Source organism: Periophthalmus magnuspinnatus, chromosome 20 (assembly GCF_009829125.3).
Source record: "Periophthalmus magnuspinnatus isolate fPerMag1 chromosome 20, fPerMag1.2.pri, whole genome shotgun sequence".
Taxonomy (NCBI): domain Eukaryota; kingdom Metazoa; phylum Chordata; class Actinopteri; order Gobiiformes; family Gobiidae; genus Periophthalmus; species Periophthalmus magnuspinnatus.
In genome coordinates, this window is record NC_047145.1 from 1488269 (window position 1) to 1507665 (window position 19397).

General features: G+C 38.8%; 1 protein-coding gene across 1 annotated transcript; it reads left to right on the forward strand.

The window, feature by feature from the left end:
- Nucleotides 1-247: 247 nt before the first annotated feature.
- On the forward strand, nt 248-15375 carry LOC117388199 (ankyrin repeat and SAM domain-containing protein 6-like). Its single transcript, XM_033985689.2, has 18 exons — nt 248-579; nt 1256-1468; nt 1885-2077; nt 2665-2815; nt 3572-3616; nt 5933-6137; nt 6219-6325; nt 6706-6857; nt 7616-7859; nt 7944-7984; nt 8826-9020; nt 9766-9928; nt 10618-10820; nt 11162-11354; nt 11679-11746; nt 11818-11934; nt 13737-13833; nt 13915-15375. The coding sequence occupies exons 1-18, from the start codon at nt 299-301 to the stop codon at nt 13962-13964; spliced, it is 2718 nt and encodes a 905-aa protein (XP_033841580.1). The 5' UTR covers nt 248-298; the 3' UTR covers nt 13965-15375.
- Nucleotides 15376-19397: the final 4022 nt, after the last annotated feature.

Here is a 19397-nt window from a genome sequence, read left to right on the forward strand (position 1 = left end):
GATTCCAAAACAAAACTTTATTGCGAAAGGTTTGGGCGGAAGTGGATCATCCAGTTGTTCATATTCCAAAACAAGTAACGGGACCGGGGCGCAGCTGCACTGTCCTGTAAACTTTAGCGTCTTAAAGTTATATTTGGAATACATTTACCCTCTCTGTAGTATTAATGACAGGAAACAAACTTATTAACTTTAAATCAAGGTGTTTTTCGGTGCGTCATGATTTCCACACGCGAGGACACGGACAGAAGGAAAAGTTGGTTCGTCCCGTGTTGAGAGATGGTCCTGAAATCCACACGAGATGAATGTCGGGGTTTGCGCAAATTCTCTTTTACTTTTCCGCGCCTGTGACGAGGGGGATTATGAGACAGCTCGGAGTATTCTGGAGCCCGGAGCCCCCAAAGAGTCCGACATATCGTGCTCGCTGGTGCCGGTGGACTGCGCGGATGAGGAGGGGAACACCGGCCTGCAGCTCGCCTCGGCCAGCGGACACGAGAGCCTGGTCCGGTTCCTCCTGAGGAAAGGAGCCTCTGTGGACAGCCGCAACAACTACGGCTGGACCCCCCTCATGCAGGCGGCCAGGTGGGCTTTGACAAACTAGATTACTGTATTTGTGTCTTTATGATTCAGATGATTTTTTAATTTATTTATTGTCCAGATACTATAGATCACTGACCACAACCTGAACAGTGTAACCTCTTTTAATAGTATTAGAACATATATGACAAACCTCTTCTGAAAATGTGTATTAATAATTTACTAATCATAAAAGCATGTATGCTCAGCAAGCTTTGTTTTTCCTACATACCGTTGTAATTACATTGTTCAATCCTACACTACACACTTTTTTTTTTTTTTTTAAATATTGCAATATGACAAAATCTATCTATATCAATATAAATATGTTGTTAAAGGTGCACTATGTAACTTGTCTGGGTGGGGGTCTGTCTCTATGGACATATGATTGCTTTGCCTTTGTTGTTCCACACTATGGCATTAAGGTATGTGTTTCTAAATTGCAGGTGAAATGTGATCCCACTCACAGTAACAGTATGTTTTTTATTTAACCTGCAAATGCAAGCTATATAAGTAACTCTATACTGCGGAACGTTCCAGACAAAGCACCTACATCTCCATGGAGGCAAGAAAGTGCAGATCACCCTTCCCTCAAAAAAAGTTTCAAAGTGCACCTTTACCTCCTCTATACACATTCAGATTGTGCATCTCAGTATTCCTCATCCCTCTCTCTCTTCTTCAGGTTTGGTCACTTGTCAGTTGCTCACATGCTTTTGGAGAATGGAGCAGAGATAAATGGACGTAACCGTCTTGGTGCGAGTGTCCTGGCTATGGCGGCCCGCGGGGGACACACTCATGTGGTCAAACTCCTCCTGGAGAGTGGAGCTTACGTTGACGACTACGACCACCTCGCTGTAGCTGCTGATGTGGTCTCCAATGGCAACAATAACAACAGGTGATAAATATATTACGGTTCTGAAACTGTAATATGAAGAAATACACAGCTGTGGTCAAAAGGTTTAAGGTTTAAGATTATATAGTGGTAATTTAACAGATTATCACGTGTGCTTTATTTTTGTGCATTTTGTCATACAAGACAATAATCTTTAGTTTTCAATTTTATTTAGTGCCATTTAGAAATAGTGGTATTTGAAAACTAAAACTTTTATCAAAACTAGATTTTACATATCAAGTATCAGTACAAAGTAAACATAAACTAGGACAAAGTTGGATCTTTCGTGAATAGTTTTAGACTCGTCTTGACCTTTAGAAGAATTAATAAAAGAGCACATAATAGATTCCGTATCAAGCTTAACACTAGTAGTAATAGCAGTCCTCCTCTGTGTGTTCTCTCTCCGTGTCTCTCTTTAGTGGCACTGGGTTTGGAAGTATCGAAGGCTGCGGTGGAGGCAGAGAATTCATGGACATCACTCCTTTGATGGTGGCGTCACAGCACGGGCATGAGGCTGCGGTGCGTCTGCTGCTCGAGTGGGGATCCGACGTCAACTTCTCTCAGAAGACCACCGGCTGGGGCCCCCTCATGATCGCAACGCTCAGTGGAAAGGTAGATCTGATTAAGGAACCCACTATATATACATTAGCAGGATTTTTGTCAAATATTATATCAAAAGGGAATTTATTTGAATAGATTGAGCACGATACTACACAATTATACAGATATGTTAATTAGTAATTAATAATTATTGGAGCAGCTTAAAACAAAGCCCAGTGTAGGCAGAAGCAAATATGCACCCCCCCCTTCCCATTAATCTGAAACACTTTGTAAACTGTACATATGTTTGTATACAAGTTTCACAAGCAGGGCCACTACATATTTACAATTAAGTGTCGAAGTATAGCCAGTAGTCAAGTATTGAGTATAAAGAACATACAAAAAATTAGGATGATTGTCAACAAAATAAAAACAAAATATTAGATCTTTTGAGTGGGTAAATGTCCTAAAAATGTGGCATAAAGGAGGAAGCTGAAACCCTTAAATATAACCCATATAAATAACTAGTTCCATTATTTTGCTTTACATCTTATCTGCATCTATCCAGCAATAATGGTGAAGGTTTAAAAACGGAACGAAACAGTGTAATAAATGTAAAAATGTTATCAAAGTGAAAACATTTTGTGTATCCTCTGCAGGTGGCAGTGGCTCAGCAGTTGGTGGAGAGGGGAGCTGACCCAGACAGAGTCAATGTCCTCTCAAAGACTGCATTTGAACTGTCCATGCAGCTGAAGCAGAGGGACCTCAAGGCCTACCTGGACCCCGTCACCACTGTGCGACCGCAGACAGGTGGGAGATTCTGGATCTACATTATGTATACTTATTATTGACCCTCTGGATGAAGAAAGCGTCTTGAAAATAAGTGATTAAAGATTACTCAAACGTGCCCAAATCACTCCAAAAATTTCGAGAGGGTAAATGAGAAGCGGAAACAACTATAACACGGTTAGAAGCTCTGAAAAAGTCTGATTTAAAAATTGAACAGTGTGACTTGCTAAAATTGAATATGATTTGTTTCAGAGACTTCCCTTTTTCATTGACCCCCCCTCAAAAGTTCAACACAAATGCCTCACTTGTTAAAAATAAAAACATTTGCTTCCGACAAAAAAAAAAAAAAATGTTATGTATATTAATACTACTGTTATTTTCATTATGCTAATTATAGAGGCACACAAGCCACGGGTTAAAAGCCTTCTGCTGTCTTGTCTGAGATAGAAGTTAACCAGAAATATGAACAATGTACTAAGTAAAATAATTAAAGTTAGTTTGACCTTTTAACTCATTTACAGCAGTAGATAATACGTGTAATTTATGAAGTATCTGATAGGTTTTTTAGTTCAATTGAATCTACTTGACTTTAATCAAAGTCAAATTCGCAGTTGAAGCTAAATATCAGGGTGATAAGCCTTTGTTTCTTTGTGATGTTTAAATGTTGAAGTCTTTGGTGTACACAGCCCCCCACTGTGTTATTTTGTGGTATTTGGCTAAGTAAAGTTTTTTTCTTTATTCTATCACTTCTCTCTTTCACTCTCTCTCGCCTCACAGACGATGAAAGAAGAAGGCCCGATGTGTTCAGTGCTCTCAAGTTAGGTAAGTAGATAAGTCTAATTTAGACCAGTGTTTTCCAAACTGTGCTGGGTGTACAACTGGTGTTACACAAGCTCCTTCAGGTGATACTCAGACAGCTCTTCATTATGTTGGTTTGCGTAAGTTAGAGTTCATTTATCCCCCTTTTTGGTCATTTCTTGTTTAAAACTACAGTGGGATTTATTTAGTCCACTTATAAGCCTGGTTTAGCCCTAGTTTAGATCTGAAATAGTCCTTTTCTAGGCCTGGTTTAGAGCTGGTGGCACTCAGAACGCCAAATCTTTTCTTTGGTGGTACATGATTTAAGAGCCAGTGATTTAGTTGACAAAATTTGATCATAAATATATGTACACTTGTAATGTTTTGAGCTTTTAACAATGTTCTAACATTATCCTTCATCAAAAACACTCTGGAGTTGGGTTTTGCTTCACTGACACATGTTTGATGAATCCTTAGCAAACAATGAGTTGAATCTGTCAACTGGACAAATCTTGTAGGAGTGAAGACATTTCACTGCTCATCCAAGCCACTTCTTCAGTTCTGGTCAGAATGCTGGTGGCCACTGCCTTTAAATCTAACTGAGGGGAGGGGCTAACTACACTGAAACTGTAAACAGCTACTGTCTCCAGTTTCAGCTGAAACTACCCTATTCAGCCCTTAACGACCCTGCTATTGTTCTCAATGTTCTGGGTCTGAGGGTGGAGTTGTAGATGGAGGAGAGGTTATGTCTCAGGCCCCCATTTCTGTTTAAGGAAGGATTCTCTTTCCTAACAAAAATAGCTTCTTTAACTCCCCTCTCAAACCATTTATTTTCTCTGGCTAAGATCTGAACTTCACTATCTTCAAAGGAGTGGTTTAGTGGCTTTGAGATGGAGATGCACTGTGGACTGGGGTCCAGAGGAACTCTCCCGCCGGTGTTGGTACATCCTCTTCTGGAGCAGCTGTTTAGTTTCTCCAGTGTAACGCTCACTGCACTCTTCACTACACTGAATGGAGTAGACTACATTACTTTGTTTATTGCTCGGAGTTTTGTCCTTAGGGTGAACCAGTTTTTGCCTTAAAGTGTTTGTGGGTTTGAAAAAGACAGGAATCTCATACTGTCTGAAGATTCTCTGAAGTTTTTCAGACACACCTGCAGTGCAGGGTCGTTAAGGGCTGAATAGGTAGTTTCAGCTGAAACTGGAGACAATAGCTCTTTACAGTTTCAGTGTAGTTAGCCCCTCCCCTCAGTTAGATTTAAAGGCAGTGGCCACCAGCATTCTGACCAGAACTGAAGAAGCGGCTTGGATGAGCAGCGAAACGTCTTCACTCCTACAAGATTTGTCCAGTTGACAGATTTAACTTTGTTGTTTGCCATGGATCAGACCTGGACGACTGAGGGTCTACACAGACATCTTTGATGAATCCTGTTTACAAAGTCATCTTCTCTGAGCTCTCAGAAATAATTTTGTTACATTTTTCCCCAGACAGTTGTGTAACAGAATCCAGCTGTCGCATTTTGCTATTGACTTGTACACTCACTTCCAGGGGTTATGCGAAACAGTATCTTGTTTTTATGTCTGCATAAAAATTACAATAAATGGAATCTGGAACAACATACACATGGCTCAAATTGCCTAACGGTTTCATTTTTTAAATTTTTCATTCCAACTAATCATAGCAGCGTCTGTGTAATCCCTCTGTCATCCAGGTGTGATCCAAGAAAATTTCAAATCTGTCAACTGGACAAAAAGTTTTTAGAGTGAAGATGTTTCTCTGCTCATTCAAGCCACTTCTTCAGGTCTTCAGATTATTGATGGACTCTGCCTTATATCTGTCTTGCACGCCTGTTTGTTTACAGTTTTTGTTTGTTGGCTAGGTCTAATGAACTGCCTTAAGTGTGAACTGTGCCTCAGTCATATTTTGCATAATCATTCAGGCCCCTAATGGGTGCTCTCACACCTATTAGCATCCTGGCTAGCACTATTGATTTCCTTGTTTGGATATAGGTCTGAGGATGGTGTTATAAATAGAAGATAGATGATGTCTAAGGCCTCCATTCCTGTTCAAAGAAGGATTGTTTTTCCTAACAAAAATTGCTTCTTTAACTCCCCTCTCAAACCAATTCTTTTCTTTGAGATTATTATTATTATTTTACTATAATGATAGCAGTGACCCCTCCATCTCCTAAATACCATATTGGAAAAGGAAGTGTAGTTTTAAAAGTGTGTTTTCCAAACTTAGCCATAATTTTATGTCCGAAAAAATGAAACACAAAGGTGCTAAATGAAAGAATACATAATGTGTGTACTTTAAGGTAATTGTACATTGTTTGTTCAGGTAACTCTCAGCTCGTCAAAGAAATCCTGGAGGAGGATCCCGCCCAGGTGAATTCGTCCAATCAGGAGGGAGCGTCGCCTCTCATGATTGCTGCAGTGAGCGGACAGTTAGAAGTGGTGCAACTGATGGTGGAGAAGAAAGCAGATATCGACAAACAAGATGGTGTACATGGGTGGACCGCCTTAATGCAGGCCACATATCACGGGTGGGTGTCAGTTTCTCAGGGTTGAAGTTAGCTGAACTGAATACAGTGCTAGGTTGCCAAAGAGTTTTCTTTGTTTTGCAGTAACAAAGATATTGTCAAGTACCTGTTGAGTCAAGGTGCGGACGTCAACCTTCGGGCCAAGAATGGATACACTGCCTTTGATTTGGTTATGCTCCTCAATGATCCAGGTAGATTTATGTCAATGCAAAAACATTATATTATCAAAATGGATCATTGTAAATTATTATTTTGTTTGGTGAATAGTACCTTTGCGAAATATGTTTTATATTTTTACACCTACCAACTAAGGAGAAGTAGACAAGACCTTGTAGAAAACTTCAAATGTAATTTTGTTTTATGTCATATGTGGTGCACATTAGGAGACATTAAGCACTATTGATCTATAATAGTCCCTTATAATCAATGCATGTTGACAATGATGTCTGTCCATTATCTGGGACTTATACATGATCAAAATCTAGAGTATAAAAATAAGGTACAGTGAACTAGAACCATAAATGTTGCATTATATATTTTATTAAATATATGTATTTCTTGTTTTTTGCAGACACTGAATTGGTCCGCCTGTTAGCCTCAGTGTGTATGCAAGTGGACAAAGATAAAAGTAAACACAGGGGGAGGGGCCTGATGGCTCGCTCCAAAAGTAGACAGTCTCTCAACCACATCCCGTTGCCACCTGACGACAAAGGAGGACTTAAGGTGAACTGATTTAGATATTTTTAATCCTTAGATGGGATAGCAAACCTGAAGAGGAGAGGAGGGTTTAAAGAGACATTTGGTAAAATGTCAGAACTAGGATTTAAGCACACCACTGGACAGTTTGAGTTAAGCCAATGTTGCAACCACAGACCGTATACAGAAATGGACAAAGGGAGTGTGACGTCACTCATAGCATTCAGCTCATCAAGCCTAACAGTTACAGGGGCGAATTTGGAGCAGAATTCCAACTAGGAATTCTAACTGCGCGTATCATAGCAACCAAAGAGCCAATCCAGAGCAAGGCTGTTGAAGGTAACGCCTCTTCCTGCCTGTCAGGAGTGGGCACAGGCACAGGCTTGATTGACAGCGTTGCTAACACTAGTAGGAGCAACCTCAGGGAAAGACAGCCTGATTTGTCTGTTATTAATCTTCATATCTTGAGTTCTGGACACAATAGTGAAATAAAAACACCAGGATCATGTAGAGTGGGTTAATATGAACATTTAAGAACAAAATGATGAGTCTGACAGCAGCAGTTACAGAGAGATGGACATAGCTAACCTGGCGGCTAGCAGGTTAGCTATGTCCATTTATATATACAGTCTATGTCTTGCAACTTTTTTATTTAAATAATTCAAATATTTACTAAATGTTAAAAGTATCAAACATAAACAGAACAAAAGAATAACTAAAATCAAAACAGTGAGATCCAACATATGTTATTTTGAGTATCTATTTTTGACCTGTTTTGCCTACAGTCCTGGTGGAGTCGGATGTCTAACCGCTTCCGTAGACTGAAATTGACTCATACACTGAGACACGGCCTCTCGACCAATCGCCTCGCTCCGTTTCCTGATGATGTCATACACTCACTAGATTCAACCATGAGGGCCAATAATAATAGTAATCCTACAGCAGACGCTAATGGCACTGTAGCACCGAGCCCTTCGGCTGGAGGAACCGACACCAACTCTACCTGGGCTGTTAAAACTAAAGACACTGGTAAGATACAACTGGAATGAATGACAGTTACAAAGTGTATTGTTCTGTATACACAAAAATATGGTAATATGCTTTTCTTTACAGGACTAGGCAGAGAAAAAGAGGACCCCTTAATAACTACAATGGTATGATTTATTTTGTTCTATAATTCTAAAACTTAAAGCTCCACTGTGTAGCATTTCAGTCAAAAAATAAAATAAAGTTGTTTTTATTATTGCAGTAAAAATTATGCAAAAACATGCATTACATATACTTACTAAGAACGGGCTTGCTACTTCTAAGACTTGTACCTTGTCCCTATGGAGATGTTATTGCCTGGAATGTTCCAAAGTATTGCATTACAGAACAGAAATTGTGGGTTATATTTTTATGTCACTTTTTCATCAGTAATTGGATACACAGTCAGAATCAGCATGTGTTTGTCATTTCAGTGGTGAAAATACACAGTAAGTTAACTTTATAAATTAATTACATTTATAAAGCAGTTTTCCATTCTTTCTTTTTCATAACGATTAAATATGGGATAGTATTTCTCGGTTTCAAATGACATAACATTCTATACATTAATAAAATTTAATACAGATGGGGACAGCTAAAATTAATATTCTAAAAATGCAGATTCTGGTTGTATACAGTGAGTTCTTGGGTGTAGTAAAAATGGTCAGGTTCAATGTTTGTAAATTCATGGCAAATTACAATATTATCAACAGGAAAAACTGGCCCTTGTCCCATCTGGGAGTATGACATCATCACGTCTAGAATCTGAAAACCACCAGTTTAGTAAAGTACAGGAGTTTGTGACAACATCATTGTTATATTCTATTGTTAACCAATGTCAGAACATTCTACAGACCTATTACATATGTTTCCATGTCGTCAACACTGGATTTGGCCTTGTAAATATATTTTTTTCTCTATATGATCCATTGCATTTTGACAGTCAGTTGTTTTTATATTTTTCTTAAGCTGAGAAGTGGCGCTCCTCTGACGCGTCTCCCTAATGACAAGCTGAAAGCTGTCATCCCTCCGTTTCTGCCCCCATCGAACTTTGAGGCATGGAACTCAGACCGGTCCAGACTTCTCCGCGAGGGCAAGACCGAAGCCCCCCGCTTGCCCATGCCCCCCCAGAGAAAACTCAACAGCAGCGGGAACTCAGACATTGTGAGTGAATCAGAAGCTACGCCCTAATTTTTTACTTATTTCAGTTTTTTGTTTCCTTTTTGACTAATGACCAAAGAAAATGTATTCACTTTGTAATACAAATTTTGATATATAACTGTTTAGACATAACTTTGATTTTTAGCAGACAGACAAAACAAACAATTTCAAATGTACTATTGTCATATATTTAAACTGGTTCATTTATGACACATTTATAAAATACTAAATTACACAAATTACACAATTACACATTTTCACAAGATAAAAACAACACATTTATACTATATACTTTATACTAGTCTCCAAGACGCAGATAGGCTTGTCATGATAACACATTTTGTTGCGATATATATTGCTGATGTAAATATGGATAATAAACAATAACAATAATAAACATAAAACAGAAGAAGAATTTAACAAAATGTAACTGTTAAAAAACACAAACTGCAATAAATAAATAACAAAATGCAACACTTTAGTAGGTTGTTAGTGCCTATAATGAGTCACAGGAGTTTATTATTCAAATTTCTACAGCTCAAATCTCATCTTAGTACAAAAAAATGATCAAAACTCTAATGCAAAGAAAAAGCACCACAATAAATATTGACCCCAAAAAGTATTGTTCCATCTATCATATATTTGACATACTTATACTTAACTGACGCATATTTCATAATAGTTATAAATGTTAACAATATAAAACATGTCCTAACCTATATTTTTATGTCTTAACTCTAACCCGTAGACCTCTATCAGTCGTGTTGTAAATCGCTCTATAAAGTTCCCCAGCATAAACAAAGGGCCGTCCTCCACCTCTCCGTCAAACTCTGGACATTACCATTCGCCCCACTCATCTGGAGGCTCCAACGGCGTTGCAGGACTCAACCGGGACTCACACAACCGATCAGGTGCACCCCCATGACTCTGTGTGTTTTCTCTCATACAAGATTATGCTGAAACCGCATTCTAGTTATGAAACTCTCCTCTATACTTTATGAACTGTTGTCTTTTTTCAGTAAATTTATCTCTAAGGCATACAACATGAGCTGTCCAAATCAGTTACTCCCAAAAAATTCCTTTTCAGCTCTGCTTTCTTTATCTGTGCTTTCTGTCTTTCTTTCAACACATTATATATTATGCATTATTCTGGCTGGTTAACTACTTCATGGACACTTTAAAGAACACATATTATGCATATTTTTGACATTTTAACCTTTGCCACTCATTAAAACATACATGGAGTTTATGTTTCACATCATTCTTGCTGGTTTCAATAATCCTCTGTAAAAAGACCTATCCCTCTGTGCCTCCTCACACACTCCAGAGATCGCCCTGTGCATTTTTTACGTCGGTAAATCATTGCCAGACTAATTTTAAGCAAATATGTATGTATGTGGATATTATCGACGTTCCAAAGGGTGTCAGAGAAAGTCAAATTCCTTCTTCCATGCTGTGAAAATCATGTATTCCAGCTTTAACACCGGTAAAGATGAATACACATTAAAACTTGGCGGGAGCGTCTAAGGACATCTCAGGGCGATATCCCAGTGACACAGCTCTTATGCTCTTCTCACTGACTTACCTCTTTTTCCACCAGGGGGCAGTGCAGACAGTGTTCTCTCTCAAATAGCAGCCCAAAGGAAGAGGGCAGCAGGTTTAATTGAAGTAAAACCTCAAAGTCCAGAGAAACACCAGAACCAAGTCCAGATCCCAGCCGCGGCCCCTCCCCTGCCCAGCATCAACCTCCCTGATATCCACGCCCACTCCAACATGGTCACCTCAGAAGCCCACTCCAGGAGGGTATGCTTATCATGTCATTGTATTTCTAATGTTTAGATGCTCATAAAAATGAATATAGATTGACAGGCTTAAACATTTAGGTATTTTTGCTTTCCACTGAATGTTCCACAGTACGGCATTAAACTTATCTACCCTGCATGTATTCAATTACAGGTGTTTTTATTGCTTAAAAATGCCTTGAAAAACGTGTGTTTTCACGATGAGCTGGGCCGCCTCTACACTAATCTTAACTGTTAGTCTGGTGATATCTCTTCGTTTATTGCCGTACTGTGGAACATTCCAAGTTCTCAGCTTTCATCAGTACCTGTTTTTTCTTACTGATGTCTTTTTAATCTTGTTAGAAAATAGATCTAAAGAAGAGGTCTCAGTCTGGAAACTCCTCCACCTCCAAGAGCACGTCCCCCACTCTCACCCCATCTCCGTCCCCCACACCAAAGCCTCCGACTGGACCTGGAGACTCTCTGTCCTCTGCCTCCTCTCACCCACGGTCCAAGAGCAGCGGGGGATCCAGCAGTGGGACTATCACTGATGAAGGTAAGACTAGGGACTTGGATATTAGTACAGCGCCAGTTTTTAACTTTCAAGGAATACAATTATTAGCTGTAATTTAGGTGTAATTATTAATAATACCTTAAAGATGCACTGTGTAACTTTTTCAGTGGGGTGTTTGATACCGTAGAGATGTTTTTGCTTTTTCTACATGTTGCACAGTATGATATTTAACTTAACATTAGTATATTGCTCAAAAATAACTTAAAAAAAAAATGTATTCATACTGTAAGTGAGCTCCCCTCTTCAGAGATCTGACTTGTAATTCGCCTGTTACTCCGTATTAAATTAAATGTTTTTCTGTTTTAGATGAGCTTTCCAGTATCCTGAAGAAGCTGTCACTGGAGAAGTACCAGCCTATATTTGAAGAACAGGAGGTATTGTATTATTTGACATTAAGATTTAAATAGTGATTTGTTTAGTGTAATCCTTCTTCTTCTTCGTTTAGGTGGACATGGAGGCGTTCCTCACTCTGACTGATGGAGACCTGAAGGAGCTGGGCATCAAAACAGACGGGCCTCGGCAGCAAATTTTAGCTGCGATATCAGAGCTGAACGCGGGGAAGGTACTTTACCACACATAAGACACAATGGAATATTCTGTAAGAGTGTGCTTCTGATTTTGGCTTTTTCCTTCAGAGGTGAATCATGTTATTAAACCCTATAGTTCTGTATTAAAGGCGTAACATTTCTTGTGGCCAACTGCTCGTCTCTATGGAGATGTTTTGTTGACCTGGAATGTTCCACAGTATGACATATTAACATATCTAGCTCGCATGTATTCAATTACAGCTGTTTTATTGTTGTAAAATGCCTTGGAAAACATAGATTCTTACTGTGCCTCTCCATGGATTTGGCCTGTAACTTTGCCTTGTGGTGTCACCTGCTCCAGTGGTGTCTCCATGAAGTTAAGCAGGCTTAGACATGTTACATAGTGCACCTTTAAATTTAAAAACAAACAAATGTCCTTTTTACTACATTTATACCCGTCCTCCCCTTTGGTCTTCCTGTAGACCAGGGGTCACCAACCCTGTGCCCGCGGGCGCCATGTCGCCCCCAAGCCCCACAGACCGGTTCTAAAAATAGCACAACTCACTAATGAGCTGCATCTAAAATTTAATTTTATTCTGTTGCTATATTTTTTTTATCACCCTTGCGTTTATATAGATTTAAAAATGACAGTATCTTAAACAAATGTTCATTATACGTGAAGTTTAGATAAGTTAAGGTGAACTTTGACCTACTCACTTCAAAGGTCAGTATTGTGCACGTGACAAAACCAGTGCTCCGCTCTGCGCTGTGAGGATGCGCTGAATGCAGTTTCTTACTCCAAAACATGGTAGAAAATAAAGAGATCACTTTCACAACGATTTAAGACTGTAAAAGAAACCTGCGCGTATCTCATCTGTGGAGCGACTGTGATGACGGCAAAGCGTCACCTACGTCTCACAAAACTCCACACTAACTACCCACGGGGAGGCGCACTCCCCACGGGGCACGCCCTACGGGCACGCACACTATGGACAGAACAAGCCCAGAGCTAAACGCAGCTTTGGGTAAACAACAGGCTTTTTTCACGACACCGGTGAAAAAGTCACACAACGCAACCGAGATTTATTTAAAAATATGTAAGCTTATTTTTCTTTAACATTACATAATTGATAACTTTATGAAACATGGTGCACTGTATATTATTTATGTTTTGTTTAAAATTTGTCAATGGATAGTGAAAATGGGACACTTTTCCTATGAGATGTAGTGATGTAAGTGTCATCTGGAAATTTAACAATTACTAAGATTAGTAAAGTTAAAGTGCTGAATACTGATATCTGTTTCCCTCCTTGCTCATTGTTGATAATTATTTTGAGAAATCATTAATGTGATCAGTGTCTTGCAACATGATCAGTGTGTTCACATAGATGATTATCATTTATCATTATTAATAATGTATAACTAAAGGCAAACTGAGAAAATGTGTTATTTCAGAAGAGCGTCTCAAACTGGTAGCCCTTCGTATGACTCAGTGCCCATAAAGTAGCTCTCAGGTTAAAAAAGGTTGGTGACCCCTGCTTTAGACCTTGTGTCCGGCATCTTCACCATTTCCTTCTGCATTAAAGAGCCCATATTACGCTACTTTGATCTAGGTTATAATGTTATTTCCTCATCAAAAACAGACCTGGAATTGTGTTTTGTTTCATTCACACATGTTTAACACACAAACTCTGCATATTTAGGCTGAGTTATTCTCTCAAACTGAAAAGATTCCTTGTGATGTCATGTGGTAATACAGGAAGTGCTCCCCTGTGTTTTTAAACTCCATAAACCATAGACCAACTCCATAGACCATAACTTGAAATCTACGTTTTAGGGCAGAGAAAGGCAGATCCTTCAAGAAACCATCCACAACTTCCAGTCCTCCTTCGGCAGTAGCGCCAGCAACTCAAGACAAGCTGCGGAGCCTCGATGTGAGTTTTTAAACAAAAGTAAAATTACCTGAAATCTTGATTATAGTCACTAATAAATGTTATGCTGTTGTCTTATTTTAGCTCCGACCGGCTGGATGAGACACCAGGTTCGCTCACCTAACAAAAGGTAGCACAGAAATCAAGACTCGTCACCAGAGGGACTTGGAGCATATGGAAACAAGCAGGTGGACGTACTTTAATTACAATGTTCTCAATCCCAGTGTCTCAAACCAAAAGAGTTTGACAGAGCTGCTTAAAGGAAAGGTTTGGCTTTCTATAGAGCAGGGTTTCTCAATGGTACACATCTCATTGGTACCACACAATACACAAATCTGGGTGATAAAAACACGAATTATCTTAAATGTTGTGAACGTGCTGGTGGAATGTTGAAACAAAGCTGCTATGCAAATCTGGAGCATAATATAAAAATGTGTATGATCTGCACTAGTGGATAATGTAGACATGTATTCATCAAATGGTAAATCAACATGTTTTACAGTTTGTCAGAAAGGGGACACTGGGGACGCAGGTAGATACCTTACATTTAATCATTTCACAATTTCAAATAGACTAGCTCACTTTCAAACTGATTCTTTACGGCCAACAACAGCATATTTTAAAAACATGCCCAGATATATAAAAATGCTACACTAAAGGTCCTACATTACGCAAAACTGACTCTTCTGAGCTTTTACCCATGCTGGAATGTTGTTACCTCCTCATACCAGCCTCAACATACCCAGAGTTGTGTTTTGTTTTATTCACACATGTTTGAGTAACTTTATTATTAGTCTGTCTACATCTCCAAAGCTTAAAATGCTCTGTTCCACGTTGTGATGTCATGAAATGGTAGTTTTCAAGTTAACAGCTCCTTTTACCTTTAGTTCAGTAGAGATTGGCAATTCCAGGGCTGAAATCATCCAAATGATTTCAGTGAAGGTGTGTGGAGTTTAAAAACACAGTGGAGCACTTCCTGTATTACCCCATGATGACATCACAAGGTGGAACGGGGTGTTTTCTGTTTGAGAGAAGAACTCAAAATATGCAGGGTTAATGTATCAAACATGAATGAAACAAAACACAACTCCAGGTCTGTTTTTGATGAGGAAACATTATGACAGAAATCAGAAAATAGTGTAGTAGGGGCCCTTTAAGACATATTAAGTGATGCTGGGAATAAGTTTGACAATTACTGCTTTTGTTTTATTATATGTTGTTTGTTATTATTTTGGGACAAATAGAGGGAGATTCCAGTGCCTTGTGGATGTTACAAAGGGAACACATAAAGAAACTGTTACATTGCTAAATAAGAGAGATTTTATTTTTATTTCTAATAATGTGAGAAACAGCATAAGAATTGCACAAATGCCATATGAAGGATTGTTTCAACAGTGATAATAATAGTTAGTACTAGTCTCCAGTATGAGTGTGGTGCGGGAGGAATTGTGTGCACTGATGAAGGAGAGTGAAGGATTTTGAAACTGTAAAACTCCAATGAATTTGTCGTTTTTGTCTTGATTTTTATGAACCACTTTGTAAACAGATGGCTCTCAGTCGTAGCTGTTCTGTAATGAATAAATAAAAATCATGATGCATTATGTTGTTTTTTAAAATTTGGGATGTGAGACGAGAAGATGTTGACAAAACAAAACATTTCTGATCATTTATTATGAGTTGTAAAGTTGAAATATTTTGCCAGCGTTTTTATGACATTTATATACAGGACGAGCGCTGAGCTACAATTTCCACCGGCTTGTTTTTTCCTATCTGGCATAGGAAATAATAACAAATACATTTACTTAACCCTAAGGCAAATTTTTCTGCCTTTTCATTATCGTTTGAGTCATTTCTATTGCTCACGTGCAGGGTGATCATATAGTTTTTCAAATAAAACTTCACAGTTATTTGATTGTAACTGGAGACAGACCCATTCACTTATAGGTTATCTACAAGGACAAACTGTCATATAACCAATCACATTCACTGGGTTGATTTATTGGTCTATTACATATGATTAAATGATGCAGTTGCTACCTTCGACCACAAGATGGCAGTGGTTTCCTATTTGAAGTCTTAAATCACTGCGTCACCCTGGCGTCATAATCCTTGACACACTAACACCCAAACACCCTCAGCATAGACCAAGCAATCTCACATTTTGTTTTCCTTATTTATTTACTTTGTTGACACTTCACTGATTCATTCCTGAGTACAGAGATTATACTGTGCAAACAAGCAAACTAACATAATAGCAAACTGTTATTAAAGATGCACTGTGTAACTTTTCTGTTGGAGGGTCTGCCACCTTAACACCATAGGCATAGGCTTAACAGCTTTCCCCATAATTTTTACACTTTGACACGCAGCTGTACAGTAGACCATCACACCAGGCAAAGAAAACCAACCAAACAGTTGTCAGTTATTGTTGAAATAAATAAATGGCCAGAGGCTAGAGAGACATCCAGGCGACAGGGTTCCTACAGTGTTTAATGAAAAGCATCAGTCAGTTCAGACTAGTAACTCCAGAAATGTGCAGTTTGAACGCTCTTATGTTCAGGACTCAGGACCATAAGAAAACGTACATTTGGGATGTATTAGCGTTTCTGTGGCGTGCGGCTGCAAATGGACTGACTCATTCAATTTCCCCTATGATAGTTTTTCCTCAACATAAGGTTTTGATCTAATGTAATGTTATTGTTTGTAACTGTCAACACAGTTGTCATGTAGAAATAAAGGTGTTAATTGTAAAGCCCCACTATGGAGCTTTCTGGTGGTGGAAAGTCAACCACATGACTCCATGGAAATAGAAAGTTAAAACCGTATGTCAGAACATTCTCCATGGAGATAGACAAGTTTTGAGCCATATTGTGAAATGTTATTGTAATGAACAACGTTTCCACAGAAACAAGCAGGAGGAGGCCCTCTTCCAGGCCAAGTAAGAGTCAGGTTTGTGGAGATGCAAGCACAAGCTGTTTCACTGCAATGTGCATAACACACATACATAATGAAAAAAAAAAACATGCTTTTGTTTGAGTCTGTTTTTTTTGACAAAGAAGTTACATAGTGGGGCTTTAATAACAGGTCTGTTAAGTTGATGAGAACATGGATCAGAGTGAAAAGATACAGAAGTCAGATTTTTCCATTCATCTTTGGAGGACACCTCCTTGTCTCCATGGAAATATTACTGCTAGCGTGTTTTGCAGCATGACATTATCTATTTCTATGGAAATCAGTGGGTGATGCCTCCTGACCAGGTTATAAGTCAGATCTGTGGAGAGGTTACCCTTCTCATATAATGCATCACAATTTGTCAGGGTATTGCTTTAGCAATAAAACACCTGCAACTGAATTAATGAAGATAAATAAGTTTAATGCTATGCTATGGAATATTTCAGATCATGCAACATGAGTCAAGCAGATAAGGGTTTATTTTACAAAACTGCCAAAACAGTTCACGTAGTTCACCTAGACCCTCATTTTACAAAGCTGTTTCAAACAGTTTGTACAAGGCTGTCAAAACAGTTGCCTGGATCCAGATCAGTATTTGTCTGTCAACATCCATTCTTTTAGTGGTGACTCAATGACTTCTGGGTAAAGAGTTTACTCATTTTCACTCACACAGAGAGAGGGAGAGAGAGGGGAGCACAGAGAGAGGAGGGGGGCAGACAGAGAGAGAGAGACAGGAGAGAAAGGAGAACAGAGGGAGACAGATCGAGAGAGAGAGAGAGAGAGATGGAAAAACTAGGGCATGTAGATCTGTCCCTTTTTTTGCAGAACATAACTAAGCCAACCTCCCGGTGCTCTCCCCCATTGATCCTATGACGAGTGTGATCCAAAGATAATCCACAGAGCTGATCGCTGTTGATTGACACAGGAGGTGAAAGTTTCAGTATGAGACTGAAAGTGCCTCATAAAACCACACTGACGCTGTCTGAGGAGGAGAGTAACCACTCATCTGATCAGTGACTCTGTGCTTTTTTGCACTTAGCTTTATGTATGTAGTGACTCATTTAGCATTCAAATACAAGAACACTGCAACATTTACTAGGTATTAATTAACACTTGTGGTTTGCAGACTTTTATCTGATTGTAGAGAAGTCATTCATATAGATTTAGAATGAATGAATAAAACTTTCTTCCTATTAGAATGCCATTTTGGACGAATGGTATAAGGAGACATGTTATACTTGTACATAAGAGCTTACACTTCATTACATAATTTAAGATGAGAAATTTAAGATAGAAAACTATATTCTTGTATCCACAGACAGCTTCCATTTTTAAAAACAGCCTTATTAAGTCAATTTTTCCACAGATCAATTAGTTGGACTTGAATGACTGGGGCAGTGTGCAGGTCCTATAGGGTGAATCCAGCTGTGTTCTCTGTCCCAAAGAGACCTCTTCAGCCAAGCTTTTTCAATTAACAACTCGTCTGTAATGGATTATACTTCTCCAGCAGAGATCAGACAGGGAACCACCCTCCCCTCAGATGGGTCAGCTACGCCCTCATGCTCACGCTTACAGAGCTGCTGCAGACACCTCATTTTAGGGATAAGTGAAGGCTTAAGGGATAATATGGGATAGAGGGAATAGATGATTTATATAGATTTTGGACTACTGTTTGGATCAAAAGTCATATTCAAAATTCTCAAACTTAACACAAATATCACCTACTTTGTCCATTTAAGTAGCCTGATCTTTTGTGTGCACATAAGAGACACATACAAACTAAAACTGTGTACCACTAGGGGGAGTTGTGCGCTACACTGACATTAACACTATTTCACATCCTGTCTGTCCTTTCATTTGTGAACATAATAAACCTTGTGTCTTTCAGTGTGTAGATATAATCGAAATAGCTTTGAATGCTCTTAATTAATTCCTGCAACAAACAAACAAACAATGCACAATGACACGGGGAGGCACTGATACCAAAACATTTGCTGGATCGGATATAAGCTTGCAAATATCGGTTCAGTCGATATAATGGCTGGACTATTTGCTGGTCATAGTCAGCCCAGAAAGTCTCATAATGTTTGAATTTTTATTTACACAAAGCTGTTCTGTGGTTACTTGAGGTATAAATAACAGACACATAACACATTTGGATCAGTTCTGTCTTATTTTATTTTTGTTTTGAGGAAATAAATGCTGTTTTCTGTCCCTGCGCTGGTATTGGTTGATGTTTTGGCATATTTTTAAAGACATAAATCTGAAAAAGCTGAATCGCTGCATCCCTACTGAACGGTAAAGACTAGCTTCCTTCTAAATCAGTGCGTTAGTGTAAATACAGTGAACTAGCCTTTCGATCACTGCATTGATCTGTCATGTTTTATACATAGTGATGATCAATAGGAGCTGTACACTGTTGCACCTGCTCCTTTGTGTAGGACTCATTACTCTCATTACTGCAGGGTGAGTGTACTTAGAGTCTACACCACATGTTTACTGAAAGAGCTTATTTAAGTACGTAAATCTCTATTTCAAGACAGTAATTTTACTCAAATAATAAGGAACCCTAGAGTCATGGAATCAGTTGTTAGGAAATGGATCCAGTCTAAGGT